General features: G+C 37.0%; 1 protein-coding gene across 3 annotated transcripts in view; it reads right to left on the minus strand.

The window, feature by feature from the left end:
- The window catches only part of CENPP (centromere protein P), a 165706-nt gene that overhangs the window by 146429 nt on the left and 1112 nt on the right, over positions 1 to 18165 (minus strand). For all 3 annotated transcript variants that reach the window (XM_052779034.1, XM_052779033.1, XM_052779032.1), the window contains 5 exons: positions 16391 to 16545; positions 14835 to 14980; positions 14395 to 14483; positions 10093 to 10181; positions 990 to 1086 (listed from right to left, as the gene is read on the minus strand). In XM_052779034.1, coding sequence (XP_052634994.1) covers positions 990 to 1086; positions 10093 to 10181; positions 14395 to 14483; positions 14835 to 14980; positions 16391 to 16527 — 558 coding nt within the window. In that variant the 5' untranslated portion in view covers positions 16528 to 16545. The remainder of the gene's footprint in view (positions 1 to 989; positions 1087 to 10092; positions 10182 to 14394; positions 14484 to 14834; positions 14981 to 16390; positions 16546 to 18165) is intronic.

Here is an 18165-nt window from a genome sequence, read left to right on the forward strand (position 1 = left end):
TACCTTCTTTATGGAAGGATTAAAGAAAAGTCCTTATACAACAACCAGCAGGATTAAACAACATCAGTTTATTACTCAGCTGAGGACAGGTTTTGATATTTTTTTTTTAACATTATCAGAAATTAGCACTTTTTCTTTAATCTGGTTGATAATAGAAATTGATTAATCTAGCACAGAACTCAGAAAGGCCTAAAAGTTTCAAAAAGTAGGAAACAAAACAGTTCCCACTTCACACTACAGCTGAAAAGCAAAGATGGTGCCAACTTTAATGACAGTAAATGCTTGAGCTAAATAAAACTGAACTAAAAAACCCACACACAGTTAAGCAGCTAAACATCTTCCTCCAACATTAAGCATCATATAAGACATTCTGTATTTGTAAGACTGCAGTATTTTTACTCCAAGGATTAGTTGTTTATCTTAAAGCCAGTACAAAGACAAAGCAAACAAGCCAAATAATGGTAATTTAAAAGTTCAAATACTATGTTCCAGTTAAGAGTGAGAACAGTTTGTTTCCCATTCAAGTAAAACACTTCAGAACTGAAAGTGCTGTCGCCCAAACACATGCTGCCACATTTTCAAGAGAGACAGATCCAGTCCCTTCAGAACTAACATTTAAATGCCAAAGACTACAAATGTTATTTTCCTTTAATTTCTTCTTTTACCCTTTTTTTTTTCCAAAATGAAATGTAATATCGATGAAAAACTGTCTTACTGCCCCACAGAAAGGCACAGATTTTCTTATTTCCCCCCATGTAAGAGGAACACAGCAATAGCATGGTAAAAATCAAGACAAATACCAAGCAAGGGCATTGCCCCTTGAACACAACACAAAAATCTTTAGCTAATACTCTCTTCTCCACAACATAAAAAATTAGGATTCCCATACTTCACTAAAGAGTGCTAGTTTGACCTCCATTTCTCTGTCTTAATGAACCACTTAAAGAACTAAATATAGTACTGATATATAAAGGCTTGATAGACACTACCTTGAAATGTAGGAAGGTGCATCTACGATGTTCATACCACTCAGCATAAGATGAAAGGCTTCTGAAAAATCTTAAGAGATTTCCATGTTCTTCAGTACTAGAAAAGAAAAATATATTAACACAAACAGTACTAGTCAGACGTACCAATTCTATAGCCTAAAACGTGCGCTATTTCCTTAAAGAATTTGTGATTAGTGTTGTTCAAATTTGAAGCCAGAAATCACCCCCCAAAAAATTATCACAACAGGAAAAAAGCTGTAGTGTAGATATTGAAAAAAATTGAAGAATTTATTTATAAACCAGTGTTTTCAACTCCTCAGGAAGGCAAGGACCAATAGTTAGTCTTAAATGTAAAATGTGGTACCTTGACAAAGTAGTCGCCTGTAAAATCTTAGTTTGACTTTATGCTTGTTCATCTAATACTCATTTTCTAAATAAATTCCAAGATGTTGCATAGTAAAACTTGAACCTACAAAACCAAATTGCATCACTAAGCTTTGAATATTACCGAGATCTTTGTTCTCTTCAACTAAATCTTTACATGACATGTTATCTGCTTCTGCCCACATAGAATCATAGAATCATTTAGGTTGGAAAAGACCTTTAAGATCATCGTGTCCAATCGTCAACCCAACACCACCGTGCCCACTAAGGCATGCCTTGAAGTGCCTTGTCTACGTGTTTTTTGAACACCTCCGGGATGGTGACACCACCACTTCCCTGGGCAGCCTGTCCCAATGCCTTACAACCCTTTCAGTAAAGAAATTTTTCCTAATATCCAATCTAAACCTCCCCTGCCACAACTTGAGGCCATTTCCTCTCATCCTATCACAAGTTACTTGATAGAAGAGACCAGCACCCACCTTACCACAACCTCCTTTCAGGTAGCTGTAGAGAGCGACAAGGTCTCCCCTCAGCCTCCTCTTCTCCAGACTAAACAGCCCCAGCTCCCTCAGCTGCTCCTCAGAAGACATGTGCTCCAGGCCCCTCACCAGCTTCGTTGCCCTTCTCTAGACACGCTCCAGCACCTCAATGTCTTTCCTGTAGTGAGGGGCCCAAAACTGAACACAGTACTCGAGGTGCAGCCTCACCAGTGCCAAATACAGGGGGACAATCACTTCCCTGCTCCTGCTGGCCACATTGTTTCTGATACAGGCCAGGATGCCGTTGGCCTTGGCCACCCAGGCACACTGCTGGCTCATATTCAGCCACCTGTCAACCAGCACCCCCAGGTCTTTTTCTGCCAGGCAGCTTTCCAGCCACTCTTCCCCAAGCCTGTAGTGCTGCATGGGGTTGTTGTGACCCAAGCACAGGACCTGGCACTTGGCCTTGTTCAACCTCATACAATTGGCCTTGGCCCATCAATCCAGCCTGTCCAGATCTCTCTGGAGAGCCTTCCTACCCTCAAGCAGATCAACACTACCTCCCAGCTTGGTGTCATCTGCAAACTTCTGAGGGTGCACTTGATCCCCTCATCCAGATCATTGATAAAGATATTAAACAGAACTGGCCCCAAAACCGAGCCCTGGGGAACACTACTTGTGACCGGCCACCAACTGGATTTAACTCTGTTCACCACAACTCTCTGGGCTCGTCCATCCAGCCAGTTTTTTACCCAGAGTACACTTGTCTAAGCCATGAGATGCCAGCTTCTCAAGGATTATGCCATGAGAGACAGTGTCAAATGCCTTGCTGAAGTCGAGGAAGATAACATCCACAGCCTTTCCCTCATCCACTAGGCGGGTCACCTGGTCATAGAAGGAGATCAGGTTGGTCAAGCAGGACCTGCATTTCATAAACCCATGCTGACTAGGCCTGATCCCCTGGTTATCCTGCACATGCCATGTGAGCGCACTCAAGACGAACTGTTCCATAATCTTCCCCGGTACCGAGGTCAGGCTGACAGGCCTGTAGTTCCCTGGATCCTCCCTCCGACCCTTCTTGTAAATGGGAGTCACACTGGCAAGCCTCCAGCTGTCTGGGACCTCTGCTGTTGACCAGGATTGCTGATAAATGATGGAGAGTGGCTTGGCAAGGACCTCCGCCAGTTCCCTCAGTACTCTTGGATGGATCCCATCTGGTTCCATAGACTTGTGAGTGCCTAGGTGGCGTAGGTCATTAACTGCTTCATCCTGGATTAAGGGGGGTATATTCTACTCTTCATCCTTGCCTTCCAGCTCAGGGAGCTGAGTACTCTGAGGATAACTGGTCTCACTATTAAAGAGACTGAGGCAAAGGCGGCATTAAGTACCTCAGCCCTTTCCTCATCTTTGGTGGCAATGTTCCTCTCTGCATCCAATAAAGGACAGATATTCTCCTTGGCTCTCTTTTTGTTAACATATTTGTAAAAACATTTTTTGTTGTCTCTTACAACAGTGGCCAGATTGAGTTCTAGCTGAGCTTTTGCCTTTCTAATTTTCTCTCTGCATGACCTAACAAGATCCCTGTACTCTTCCCAAGTTGCCTGCCCTGCAGAACATTCAGCTTTTCAAGATTAACCCTGAAACTTCAGTAAGTAAGAAGGCCTGTTCATTAGATCATACATGGCATCTAAACCAAAACTTTTGATATACACTTAAAACTTGATTTATCAGCTGTCAAGGAAGATGGTGACATTCTCACTAATTAGGCAGTTGGGCAGGATGGGGGAAAGACATATCAATAAATATGTAACTGAGAAGTGGAGTGCAGAGACCTTAGTGCCAAGCCCATTGTAAGCAAAAATTATTAAGCCTGGATAGAGCCAAGCTGATTCTAGCAGAACAGCCCTCAGTACTTCTGCAGTTTTGGGCTCCCTCATGATTTAGCATTTCAGCTGTACTTGGATACGTTATGGCTTCATTCATACAAATGATCCTACACTTGCACTAATAAATTGTCTTGGAACCTCATGTTCTGCAAAGAGCAGTGCAGAGACATCTTTGCTGGACTTGCACTTAGCCAGTATGGGTTCAGTAAATCTTACAGCCTGTATCATGAGACTAACATATTGGTGCTATTCTGGCAAGGAAATAATTTGATTGCAATATTATTGCAAATACTAGTTTTTCATCCATAGTCTCTCTGAAAACAGAAAGATCAGCAGCAGTCATTTTATTTTCTGGCATTTCTGAGGAATTTTCAATACAAGAGACAAAGCATAAGAGAAACAAAGAAAAAGTTCCTATATTTTTGGCTTTGCCAGTTTCACAGTATTTGAACAGCCTTAAGTGAAAATGTTTATGTACAATGATTCCATGCTTCGTATAAGATTTTTCCATTTCCACTGACAATAGTTAACAGAGGCAACAATATACAGTGCCAGTTAAACCCAAGAGATTACAATTCGAGGACTTCGATGCTAAAGTCAAGTTAAAAATACAAGCAACACATAGAAGAAATATAAACAGATTTTGCACTTAGAACATCAGGAAGTTTATTTCCTACATGTACTTGTTTCACACACACAAAGGTTAAATCAGTTAACCTTCAATTTAATTTCAAAATTAAACATTCACAGTATCTAAAGAATCAAACAGAAGCTTCCACTCCCAAAGAAACAACAAACATTTTGAAAAATAGATATGAAATTACTGCTGAAGTAATTTCCAAAGGAGTTCCAAACACTGCATAAAGTACAGAATCAAGGAAAGCTACATGGCTGACTAATTATCCATTCTTGCAGATGGGGAAAAATACACACAGTTTTGAAAATAAAAGCTGCTCTTGATATGCAGAGATGATTACTCCTATGGAATAGGATAGAAAAAACATCAAACTGACACTGACAAGTAACACAGCGCACTAACTTGGACTGAGGGATCTCACTTATTTTTCATCAGTCTACAAGTTAGTAATGATTTTGCATGTAAGAGGTTGCAACGCATCAAACACTGGGGCTGGTACATTCTGTTATGTCACAAAATTTGATTTACAGAAGAAATCTGCTAGCAAAAATAAGTGATACACCTTTCTACTTCAGTAACTGGCACTAAAGTTACTTTCATTGTACATTTACTATGTTGTCCTCCTAGCAAAACTGTGTTAGTTTGTATGTCAACTACAAGGTATACATGCAGAACATTTTTAGTAGAAGTACACCATTACTTTCACCCTGAGACAACCCAGGAAGGCAGGCAACAGTAGAAGAAAGGAAACCAAGGTACTTGAAATCAGTAACATGCAAAAATCTGCCTTAGAACAATTAGCATCAGAACCATTTGAATTAAGAGATCTATTCACTTAAGATAGGTGCCATCACAGTAGAGAGTTTGTAGAAATCAGGAACTGAACAGACCTTACCCTCTTTATCGTTACCACCACAGTGATGGCAACCATTAAAGCATATATACAGCTTATCAGCTCTAATCAGAAGAGGAAATAGACAGTCAATCCACTGTTACGAGGGATAATTGTATTAAAGACAGATTAGAGAAAATAGGTGGGGAGCTGGTTGGGGGCGGGGGGGGGAGTTTGTCTTGGGGGGGTCGTTTTAAGAAAAACACAACAGAAAAAAATATTTATTCTTCAAATTTCTAGTAATGTAAGGATGAGGATAGAGAAAGGAAAGGAGACCATATAAGATGACAAACTGCCAAATAACTAACCATCCATCCAGCATTGTCGGGGGGGGGGGAGGAAAAACGCTTGTAAAGGTCATGCAGTTTTTACTAAAGAAATGTGGCAAGAATGCAAAGAATGCAAAATTCCACAAAAGCTAAGTGTCAGAATACCTGAAGCAACATGATTCTTAATCATAAGGGTGAACAGCTTCATGTCATAGTTGATGTGAAGTCACAGTCAAATAAAACAGACTATTAGCCATTGTCAAAACATACCTGTTAAGCACTGTTTTGAAAATACAAAGACTTATTTCAATTACTAATATAGGATTTTACAAGTTTACAAAACCTGACTGAGGAAGATACCTGACTTACATTTGGGAATATTTCATAAAGTTACAGAAGATCTAATTTGTACATGTAATTTTTACTTTTAACATCCTTTCCATTTGAGATTAGCTATTCTTTTTGAATTTTCAGAACAGCTGAGAGCAGAAACTTGAGGCTGTTAACAGAATGGTTGCAACAGTGTGTTACCAAGTCATGTCAGCCATTCAAGGGAGAACTGTGCCTTGGATCCAGCCCTATTTAATACACAGGAACAGCAACCCTTAACATGTTACACAAACATAAACTGGAAAAAATACATGAAGTTCATTCAGATATTGAAAATACAAAAGAAAAGCCAAACAAGTTTTATCCTAGCCTGGAAAGAACAGCATCATTAAAGGAAGTTACCACAGCAGTCACAGCTGCCAACAAAATCAAGCCAAGATGAAAAAAACCACTGGCAGCACAGGCAAATTGAGTCCCTGGAAGGACATAGACACATACTGTTTTACAATAGCTGACTAGCTTTATGTTCTGGAAAGCTTTTTTTAACCACAACTCACAATTGTACATATAAAAATCTACACATACTATAGTAAAAATCAGGACTTACTAATGACTGCTCACATCTCACTGTCTAGTGGACATGCTTCCACACATACTGCAATATGCTTTTTAAATCTACATACATGGAGGAGTGCAACACAAAACTTTGTTACAAAACTACATACTTAGAATTCTTTTTAAAAAACTTGGCAATTTTGACAAGTATCCACTTTTATGCAATTTAAAGGACTATCACAGGCCTTGCGACCTTGTTTCAGCATTATGTCTTTAGTTTGTTTGGGGTTTTTTTTCCTCTTAGACTCATCTTTAGGAGATATAGCAGATGAAAATTTTCAAGGCTAGGTCACCAAACAGAAAGAGATAGTTTTGGCTACGCATTCAAATAACCAGTTTCAAATGTAAAAGTTAGTCTAAAAACTGTATCTGACTATATACTTCTCTCATGTACAGATACAGCATTGGCAAAATTTAAGATAGAAAACTGGACTCAGTGTTTAGAAAGGGGGAAAATCTGTATTGGCATGAATGTATGCAATATACATGCTTTTTTGTCTCGGCAAGGGAGAAAGAGACCGCGTAAGAGCACCATTTAACTGTCTCATAGCACTTAAACCACCCATAAACAACAACTCCTAATTAGCCTAAGTTAGCCTAATTCCTAATGCTGAAGCCAACTACAACAAACACTAAAATACCAAGAAAACTTGGTATAAAATAACAAGGTACTAAGAAAGTGCATGTTAAAATTTAAGCCTCTTTTTGGGAGGGGGAAGAATTTATCATTACAAAACGTCACCGGATTTTAAAACAAAAACAAAACAAAAAACCCACTAAGAGCAGAAAACACCCATCTCCAAAGCCAACATCCATGTAACAGAGAAGTCATCCAAAACCAGCAAAAAGCATATTCAGGCAGAGAGTAACTCTGTATCAGGTTAAAATCCCATGCCCTTCATCCAAGCACCATTTCACTTTTACAAAATAACATCAACAAAACACAAAAGTATATAAGAAACGTAACTGTTGTAAAAGTATTTAAGGCTCCTTTAGTTATCTTAAGAGAGGAAATCTATTTTAACTCACTGCAGTATCCAAGACTTCTTGCATTAGCAAATAAAACCAAAGAATGACTCTTACAGCTGTGGGAAGAATTCACGCTTGCCCTCATTTCCAAGATACCTCGCCTATATAGTGTTTAATATAATGTAGACATTTCCTAAATCCTTCACTCTGACTTATAAATTCTAACTAGTTAGTAAAAAGTAGGAGCAGTTTTCAAACTGTCTAAAGACTCCTATTTGACTAAGTAATCCATGCAATAGTTAACTAACCCAACAATTAATGGGATATCAAGTCAAAATAAAGAAAAAAAGACTGACAACAAGATTTTTCATAGATATTGTGGTCTTCCACATTAATAAAGTATAACATAAGTGATAACTGGTGCAAAAGGGACTCAAGTAAAATCCCCAAATAGAAGACTAAATATTGTGATTCCATTTGCATACATATTTTATTATCACAACATATTTAAGGAATGGTACATCTTTTAAAAATAGGTATTATACATTGCAGCAGTACCTGCTTGAAAATAGACTGCTGAATTTTGCTTCTTTTAAAAACATGTTGCTCAAGTGTTCTAGCATTCCCCTATTCTCTTCCAAAGCAGGATGGGGTTGGGAATTACAGCTGAATGCCAAGTTTTTAATTCTGGTACTCTTAAAGACCCTTTTCTGTCATGCATTATGAAAAATGAAGCCAAAAAAATTAGAAAGCTGAGGAGGAAAAAATCTGGGCCAGTAGAAAAAACAGAACAGAGCTAGACAATGAATTTGGCAAGACTGGGCCAAGGACGCAAAAGAAGGAAACAGAAACTGGTAGGGAGGCTGAAAAGAATGAACAATACGGAGGGAGACCAGATTTAGCTGGTCAAAATGGAGGGAAAGGGAGAGAAGAGGTAGGAATCAAGATTCTAAGAGCAGCTGGTGGACTGAAGAATAAAGGGCTAGTTGGGAAAAGCCTGAAACTGGACATGAAAAGAGGGAATTAGAACTTCGAGTAAGAAACAAGCACTAGCTTAACAAAGGGATTGAGAAAACAAGCCATAAAGGGAGATCACATAATCAGACTAAGTCAATCTACCAGTGGGTTGCTGTCAAAACAGACATTGTCAACATCAGCCCCACTCTGGCCACATATTTACTGCCTTAGATCTGCAACAAACACTGTGACATTACAGGACAAGTCAAATAGAAAAAAAATGAAATTGAAGGGGGGGGGGGAAACAACACACAAGGTTGGGTTCCCCTCCACCCCCCCTTACTTTTTCAACCAAATGACTACGTTGATCCTATTTGCCATGTGGTTTCAAGAGTATATACACTGACAAAAGGACAACAGATGGTACGTGCAAATAGAGGCTAAGGAGAAAGAACTGCTTGCTTTATTGACAGCAAAGCCTTAATTCATCTTATATCATTCTTGAAAACTTATGTTTACTTATGAATACTAGTGTAATGTGGAAAAGGACCAGGGTAGTGAAGAGACAGGGACAAGACCGCAGTGCTCAAGCCAGGATGAACTAAAGTCTGCCACTACTTCAACACATTCCTTTCCAGTATGACTATCAAGTTCCAAGACACTTCTGCTGTCAGAGAACACTCATGAAAAAAACAGGGTAATTCCCTCTTCTAAATTCTGCTTCTTGAGAGCAGTTAACTACTATTCTCAGTTATACCACTAGCTTTAGTAGATTTGTATGGAAATTCCAGAGCCTCTAAATGAAAAATTCAGCTTTCAGTATAGATTAATGAAGCCTGAGGTAACTCAATAGACCTTTCTTTTTATCCATCCATTTGCCTTCCCTCTCCCTCCCCAAGTCTAAAAAATAATATAAAACAAAAGAAATCACTTAAAGAACAGGATTAAGTCAACAACCCAATAATAAATAATAGGTATGTTCTCAGAATAGTTTTCTAGCACATTTCACAGTCGAATACCACAGACAAATAATTTGATCATTATTCATCCTGTGTACCACAAGTTGACATCCTCCAGAAAATAATTAAAAAGTAGCATTCAGTCATATGCTTAAGCTTTAGTACATACGTTTTCTTAAGCCATTGCACAAATACACTATTCCAGGTTTTTAAACTATATTCTATTGGTTTTAAAATATCAGTGAAAGAAATCCTGATGCAAAGAAGAGAAATGGAATGGTGAACAGAGAATTAGAAACAGGCAAGTACTGGAGAGGGGTTCTGGATGTACACTTCAGCCATTACTCACCCACATCGCACATCTGCAACTCACACATCTGAGTAACAGTTAACGTGTTGATCACATAAATTAAAATGCAATAGCTGAGATTACCTTGTTATATCTTGCTCTGAACAAAACAATTTCAAACAGTTAAAACACATTATAATCCAAAAATTGTTTCTGTTTAACATGAATTTGTAATGGTTCTTTCAGGCCTTAAAAATTATATGCATTTCATCGTCTCTCCAGAAGGATACAGACAAGGGATCAGAAATGTTTAGGTTGTACATTACCAAACAAAGAAACTGACTGCCAGCAATTTACATGAAAACTCAGTATTGCATTTAGTATCAGATATCCCATACAATTTGTTAACTTTCCTTAAACAAACAACTCCACCTTACCTTGACACAAACTTGCTCATATCTGAATCTTCTCCAGATTCCATTATAATCCTGAGATCAGTAACAACAGCAGACACCTTCTCTTTGTTCTAGATTGGAGAAGTAACAATGCAATATTTTAGAAATTTCTCCATCAAGGAGAAAAAAAAATTATCTATTTGCATATGAAATAGACAAAAATATATGCAAATGCTGCTAAGTACTACAATACTTAAAATAGCATTTTTTAAACTACAGCTTACATGCATGGACATTTTCTTTTATTTCAACAGTATCAGTATTATCCATACAACACCACTTTTAGAATAATACCTGAACTTGTCAGCATAGAGAATACATATGTATAAAGAAATACTTATAAATCAGAGGTTCCTTGTTACATCTGAAAACCATAATAGTGCTACCTACATTTAAAAAAAACAAAAACCACACCCTCCTTGTTTCGTTTTATTTTAAAGCCTTTAGTTTTTCCTCAAATTTTTGTCCCTTTTTACAATAACAACTGTTACTCAGGGATATGTGCATGATAATAAAATGTTTTCAAATTAAAATATCTAACAACATATTTAAAAAAAAAAAAGAAGTTCATATAGTAGAAATTAAGCCACAAAACTTAATTCCTTTTTATACGCATTCTTGAACATACCAGAGTAATAGGTTAGATAACAGTGAAAGAAAAAGCTTAAAGTCATGGCTTGAAGACACAGCAAATGCTTCATTTTATACTGAAGGCTTTGTACTTTATTTTTCTTATACCCAGTCACTACAAGCAAATGGGAATGGCAATACAGAGAAAACTAAACAGACAAGCTGGAGTCAAATGCAAGCATATCACACCAATACCTAGCACTGGTTGGACAGAAGTACTGCTAACACTGCCATCACTAAAGATGGAAAAAGCAAAGCAAGACACTACAAAGTTTAGTGAACTGAGTAAGTAACATCAGGAAAAATCATTCTAAATTTAGAGCAAAAGGTTCAACATGTGCATGGAGTTGTAGAGAAGCTGCTAGTAGTCACAAGCTAACATGCTACCTTCTAAAGAAAGTGATTTTCCAATTAGCAGGTTACTAACATTTGCCAAGGTGCCATCTTGGGGTCAAATAAAAAGATTTAAAAGGAAAGCTCTTGAGAAGAAAGCAACTCTTATTTGGATGATTGCTTTCTCAAGAGGTTTAGACTTGTTTTGGCAGATTTTCAAGCTAATTGTGCACGTCCTCTCCTAACACCTGAGGACAGTAAGAGGGGAAAATAAATAAACAATGCTTTTGCATTAACCTGTTTTCTTCATCCACAGTTTGACCTTTGTAAGCATCCACCTATGCACAATGGTGAACAGACGGGAGCATCTTTGCTTGCACTCAAAGCATGCAAAACACTAGTCAGCTTGGGAATAAAAACTATATGCTAATCTAACACTGTGGCAAAACTAAAGAACCAGCTAAGACATAGAATATGTCAGGCAGTGGGTGACCAATACTACAGTACTATAGACATAATCTCAACCATTCAAAGCCAGTCAGAGCGAAGTCAGATCTGCCTATCCTTCTTTGTACAACTGTATCCTGGAATACAGCTTTCAACATGAATGACATTTAACAATTTGTTTTAAGATCAAATTAGAGATAATTACAAGAACAATTTGTTACTGAGTATTAACAGATTGGATTTAAGGTACTGTGGAGCTGAATTAACTGTATTGTAACTTACCTACTAGATTAAATAGCTAGAGTTAACGGTGTGAAAAAAATTATTCTTTATCTTCTGCTGCATACCAATGTGTTACCTGCTAAGCATTTCCCCCCAAAAACAGTTGTCATCTTTTATTTCTCGAGATGGGTGAAACTAGTTGCAACTTTATACTATCTTGCCCACGCTAATCTCAGTACAGGTTATTTTGAATACAACCATTAAGGACATAACTTAGAAAACAGGCTTCTCCATTTTTATACACAAGAAGCCGAAGGCATAAAAAAGTTAAAGCTAAGTTTGCAGGTCTTAGTCTAGCCTGGTCACAACTTTCCCGAGAGCTATGGAGGCAGACTCCTGCATCCACAGAGGACCTACTGACTTCACTGCAGGATGACCTGCACAGTGTATGAAGTCTGTGGCAAAACCAAGATAACATGCCACTACTTTTACACCACAGAAACAGTAACTAGAACTAGGTAAAATGTCTGAATGGAATTGTTAACAACCTAATCATGTGATATGTTTTTTCATTACAAATAGAACAATTTTTTTAGTCATATAAATTAAAAAACTGTACATCTTAAAAATACAATCCTTAAGCTTGAATTTTTGAACTACTAAAGTCTCTCAAAATCAAATAGATTTAAACAGTTCTACAAAATGGAAATACAGAACTGTACACAACGGTTGTACTTTACAACTCTAACCAAACCATTACATTATGATTTGTACAACAGCTAAAACATTTAAATAAATACAAAACCTTTAATAACATTCAAGTTCATATACAATCACAAAAACTGAGTAAAGGAACAGAAACTAGTCTGTGTTTGAAACAGTAAGTATACTTCTTGACTTGGGTATGTGACACCAAAAATAAAAAACAAAACCTGTATCTTATGGCACAATTAAAAACTGTACTCTTCATTGCTGTCTGCTTAACTAAATTGCCATTTTCCACAACATGTCGACAACTCAATTGTTGGCAATTCAAAGTTTGTTAACTTAAGGTAAATCGATACATCATCTGCATTGCATATTAAATTGCAAGTTACAGGTGCCATGTACTTTTATTTAAAAAAAAATTAATTCATGCCAAAAATTAACACAAAATTATATTTTTTCAACTGAAGTTTTTTTTTTTTAAAATACATACACTTGGTATTCTACGTATCTCTTACTCCAGTGCATGTCATCTGCGCTGAAGTAGTAAAAGTTTTAGGCATTACATAGACAAGTGCTGCCATCTAGTGGTGCACTAGATTTAAGCATCACCAATACAGCTATAAATAAACTTAACATCCAGTTACTCATCTGAGCTCCATTGACACTAAAAGACGTCATCATTCTGCAGGAGCACACAGGTAAGAAATAAACATTCATCTAACCAAGCCGCATGATTGATGCAGGCTATTTCCATGCTCAAAGCTAAATGCAGTTTTATACAAGCAAATGGTAAAATGGTATCTCTAGGACCACAAGTTTCAAGTCATGCATGGACTTAAGTTGCAGAATAACCACATTCAGCTGAACTCCTGCAGTTTCAAATTATGCAATCCACATGTGACTATCTAATATGGCTTTTCTTAAGATTAGGAAGGACGTCTTTACATAGCAAGGCAGTTTTTAATACTATCAGGTCCCATCACATGCAATTTAAAAAATACCTTTAAAGCTGAGCTGAAAATCAAGTTTTCTTGAGAAGGAAATTTCCTGATGTCAAAAATAATATTACAAATTGGGGTAGCAGCTGTTTTCCACTGCTTATCATTTTGAATTCTGTGCTAAGAATCGATTCTTATGAAAGAGCTTCCTTGCAAAAACTCTGTGCTCATTAGTGTAACTTCTGTGCAGTCCTATGATGTAATAGCTAGTCACACTAGCCAAGCAAATAGAAATATAACCAAAGCAAAAAAAACCCCAAAAAACAACAAAAACAAACCACACCACAATTGTTCAAGTTTGTAGTAGTTTAGCTTTTCCTCAGTTTCCTCAAGAGAGGTAAAGTTTGGAATTTTCCAGTCGCCAGAACAAGATATCTGACTATAGGGGGACATGTTGTGGGGGAGCTCAAAGACAGCTGTGGTATGAAAGCCACATGGGCTCAGGATGAGGCCCCAGCAAGTACTTGGCAGAGTCAGTGGAAATCTAGTGCTGTTCAGGGCTTTACTTCAGTGTTAGTCTGCGAGAGCATCCTGCAGCATGCATGTTTTGGGAAGGAAGGGTGATAAGGACTTGGCAGTGTTAGGTTAAGGGTTGGACTCAATGATCTTAAAGGTCTTTTCCAACCTAAATGATTCTATGATAAGAATTTTGTGACTGAATGTTGAACCTGACCTTCAGAACTATTTTACTTGGATGTGCATGGAATACAAAAGTTGAGTCCAGCTGCTATACAGTGAAAACAACCCACTGAGGCTTAGATTAAGGAGACTCAAGGAATCAAAATGACAAAATGCCAGTTGAAGGTTTCAGCTGGAAAAGCAAGTATTGACATTTGTCCATTTGAAGTTTTGTTTGTTTTCTTGGTTGTTGTGGGGGTTTTTTGGTGTTTTTTTTGGTTTTTTTGTTTTTGTGGTTTTTTTTTTTTAAACATACATTGATCCTTACCTGCATTTCAAGAAGCTGGAATTCCAACTGAAAAGACAGGGAATAGCAATTCCCTGATAATCTGTGCTTCCGCACTGTTCTGTTTGTAGCTGTTATAAAATAAAGTTAACAAAATACTTGATTATAAATCTATTCAACAATTATTGCATTTCTTCCATTAGTCATATTTAAAGTACCAACTGATACCATCCATCATATAAATAAAGTTAAACATGATTAAAAAAAAAAAAGCAAAGTTGCTCACAGTAGTCTCTCACTTTCCCACTATGCAAAGTACTACATTTACTCAGAAACTATTTTGTCAATAAAGTTCTATTGTATTTCAAAATAATTGTCTTTCTGCTAGCATTGAAAGTAGAATTACAACATGCATTTGCAAATGTAATGAATTGAAACAGTATGCTCAGTATAGCACCAGTAAAGGGCACAAAAATGCTTACTTTTTTCCACTGTTTTCTTGAAATGACTTGTGAACTGAATACCAGTAAATTCCTTTAAAAATGAGAGATCTGTTTCTAGACTTTCAAGTTGAGCTATCAGGTCTGATAAAGATTCATGTCCCTCAGATTCTCTTTGGAATGATTTTCTAGAGTTGGAAAAGAAAAAAAAATATAAAATCAAAATGGCAGAAGACCCAGATATAAGAACACTTTTTGTCACATCAGTACAGCAATACCATTAAAGGCATTTGTAACTTGATCTGATGGTTTTCAGACCAAGATCAGTTTTCAATGAGTCAAATTTCAGTTGGATCACATTACTAGGAACAGTAAACTATTCTAACTTACATAAACACTTTATGTTCACTGCCAGGTTGTGCTGGTTTTGGCTGGGGTAGAGTTAATTTTCTTCACAGTAGCTAGCATGGGGCTATGTTTTGGATTTGTGGTGAAAACAGTGTTGATAACACAGGGATGTTTTTGTTACTGCTGAGCAGTGCTTACACAGAGTCAAGGCCTTTTCTGCTTCTCACCCCACCCCACCCCACCAGTGAGCAGGCTGGGGGGGGGCACAAGAATTTGGTAGGGGACACAGCCAGGACAGCTGACCCCAACTGACCAAAGGGATATCCCATATCACAAGATGTCATGCTCAGCATATAAAGGTGGGGGAAGAAGGAAGGGGGGACATTCAGAGCGATGCTGTTTGTCTTCCCAAGTAACCATTATACATGATGGAGCCCTGCTTTCCTGGAGATGGCTGAACTCCTGCCTGCCAATGAGAAGTGGTGAATTAATTCCTTGTTTTGCTTTGCTTGCATACGTGGCTTTTGCTTTACCTATTCAACTGTCTTTATCTCAACCCATGAGTTTTCTCACTTTTACCCTTTTGATTCTCTTCCCCATCCCACTGTGGGGCAGGGGGGGGAGCGAGCAAGCAGCTGCATGGTGCTTAGTTGCCAGCTGTGGTTAAACCATGACACAGGTAGACACAGCCTTTATTATAAGTCTTGAGATGCAAGTATCCATTTCGAGGAACATGCAATAAAAATTATGTGATGCCTTTACTCATCTAAATGACATATCTACTATAGAATATCAGTTAAATAATGCAAATAAAAAGGCCTAACATGGCACTTTTTAGCATATAACTAGTCACACCTGTACATGTACCTAATCCCCATCTTTTACTTAAGAAAAAAAAAGCGCACTGAGCTGTTTCACAGTGCATAATGGAAAACATGGCCTTTACAGTCAACAACTTTGCAGGGCCCACACAGTAACGTACCCAATATCATGCTCTGGCCCCTACAACTGCCTTAAAAAACAAAAAGCAAACAAACAACACAAAATCCTAAAAACACACAAATTGCCAACAGAAGGCAGTAAAAAAGATCAACTGCTTATTATTTGTAATCTTTTACCATATATAGCCCATGTCCTAAGCAAGATCAACACTGTAATAACATAAGGAAAGTCCTAACAGAGGCAAAAGCTTATCCTAAGCAATTTTGACTGAGAAACAGCATTAATCCAACATGTGAAAAGAAGCGTACATTGACATTAATATCTCCTCATCAGAAAAAAAGGTGGATTCTTGTTCGCTATCTTCATACTTTTCAGCCAATAGCTTAATTTCTTCTTCCAGTGACTGGATTTCATCTTCATAAACTTGACAAATGCTGTTATCCATTTCTCAGAATCAATGTTACTAGATAAAACAAAAGAAGTATATTCTTAGGCAAAAAAAATAATCCACTTTCAAAATAATTTATTTTTATTCAAGGAATTAATTTAAGAAATGCAAATATAACATTAGGCAATTGTTTCTTCTATGCCTCTACTTAAAATGAGACAGTTCTATTATATTTTATGACTTTTGAAAAATGAATTGGTACATACAATTTTTAAATAGCCCAGGTAGCTTTGACAAGTATAATAATTTATACCTCCGTAAAGAATTCTAGTGTCAAACAATCCTGTTTGCTATGGAAGATTAAACTAACATATAAACCTTGATCCTCAGCAAACAAATTTGACAGGAATTCTGTCACCAATTCGAAAACAGAATTAGGCTTGCAGTAAAACTCTGCTCTTAATACTATAGTACTCTGTTCACATTCTTGCTGATATCTAGTAGCTTCCTGTATTCCCTGGAAGTAGAATCTTCCCTGTTCATGATGCTTTTAGCAGAGTGAGTTACCATGTTTCTTACAAAGCTTTGTTACATTCAGAATTACAGAAAAAGTGGCTTTTCTGCTCTTGTAATGCCTACTTGCAGACCAGTGCCTTTTTAAGGGGACTTTCTAGGGTTTAAGTAGGAGTTACATAGATTAAAAAGAACAAATTTCTGACTCCACATAAAAGAAAAAAAGAAAAAAGTTTTCTCCAAAATAGATAACAAATTTGAAAAGAAATGTAGTTTTGTTGCATTAGTTCCTCAAAGACTTAATTCACTGAGTCCAAATGTAATTATTAAACCAATTTTAAGACACAGATCACTGCATAGTCTCCAAATACAGAAGTTAAATCAGAAATCTGATGTAGTCAAAGGCTTTCTGTAAGAAACTTTTTAACTAATCATGATTTCATCCAGGACCATATCCAGATGTTTTACATTTGCTGTAATAGAACAGCAAGCTGTTCTGCAGATAGAAAGCAATCCTAATCAGATACAGAAACTGAATCCAGCTTTGACCAATTCACCTAACAATCCACCTGATTAAATGAAGCACAGCTGTTCCTACTAACACTATAGCATAATCTGCCTTTCAAGTAAACAACAGTAAAGAGAGACAAGGAAACAACCATGTTTAACAAAAATAAACACCAATTTTAAGAAAAAAAAATCTGACATTCAGCCTAGACATGTCACATGACTGTGCAGCTCAATACCGATGTATAAATACTTTCAACCAGGGAAAAAAGAAATAAATCTAGTTTTATGCGTGTTTTTAAACAACCCCTACTGTGTTTGCAAGATCCATGCTAACATGGTTCAATAAAAAGGGATGAGGAGAAAATAGGGTTTTGTTTGTTTATTTCATAAGAAACAGCATCTGATTAGCATATATAATAAAACAAACAACATTCAAAACATGCTTTGCTTTAAAAACTTATTTAGTGAATAAAGAAAGTATATGCAATTAAAGAATCACTGAGATTATGCCTAGTCATGACTTCCTCTGAAATTTTAAAGCAATCTTAGGCAAGGTATGACAACAAACAAGATCAGTAGGTACGAGAAATAGAAGTTCTCCAACTTTTAAAGTATTCTATTAGGTTTGTTGGTTTGTTTTTTTTTTTTAACTGGCTACACTGAAGAAAGTTT

This window comes from Harpia harpyja, chromosome Z, assembly GCF_026419915.1.
Source record: "Harpia harpyja isolate bHarHar1 chromosome Z, bHarHar1 primary haplotype, whole genome shotgun sequence".
Classification (NCBI taxonomy): domain Eukaryota; kingdom Metazoa; phylum Chordata; class Aves; order Accipitriformes; family Accipitridae; genus Harpia; species Harpia harpyja.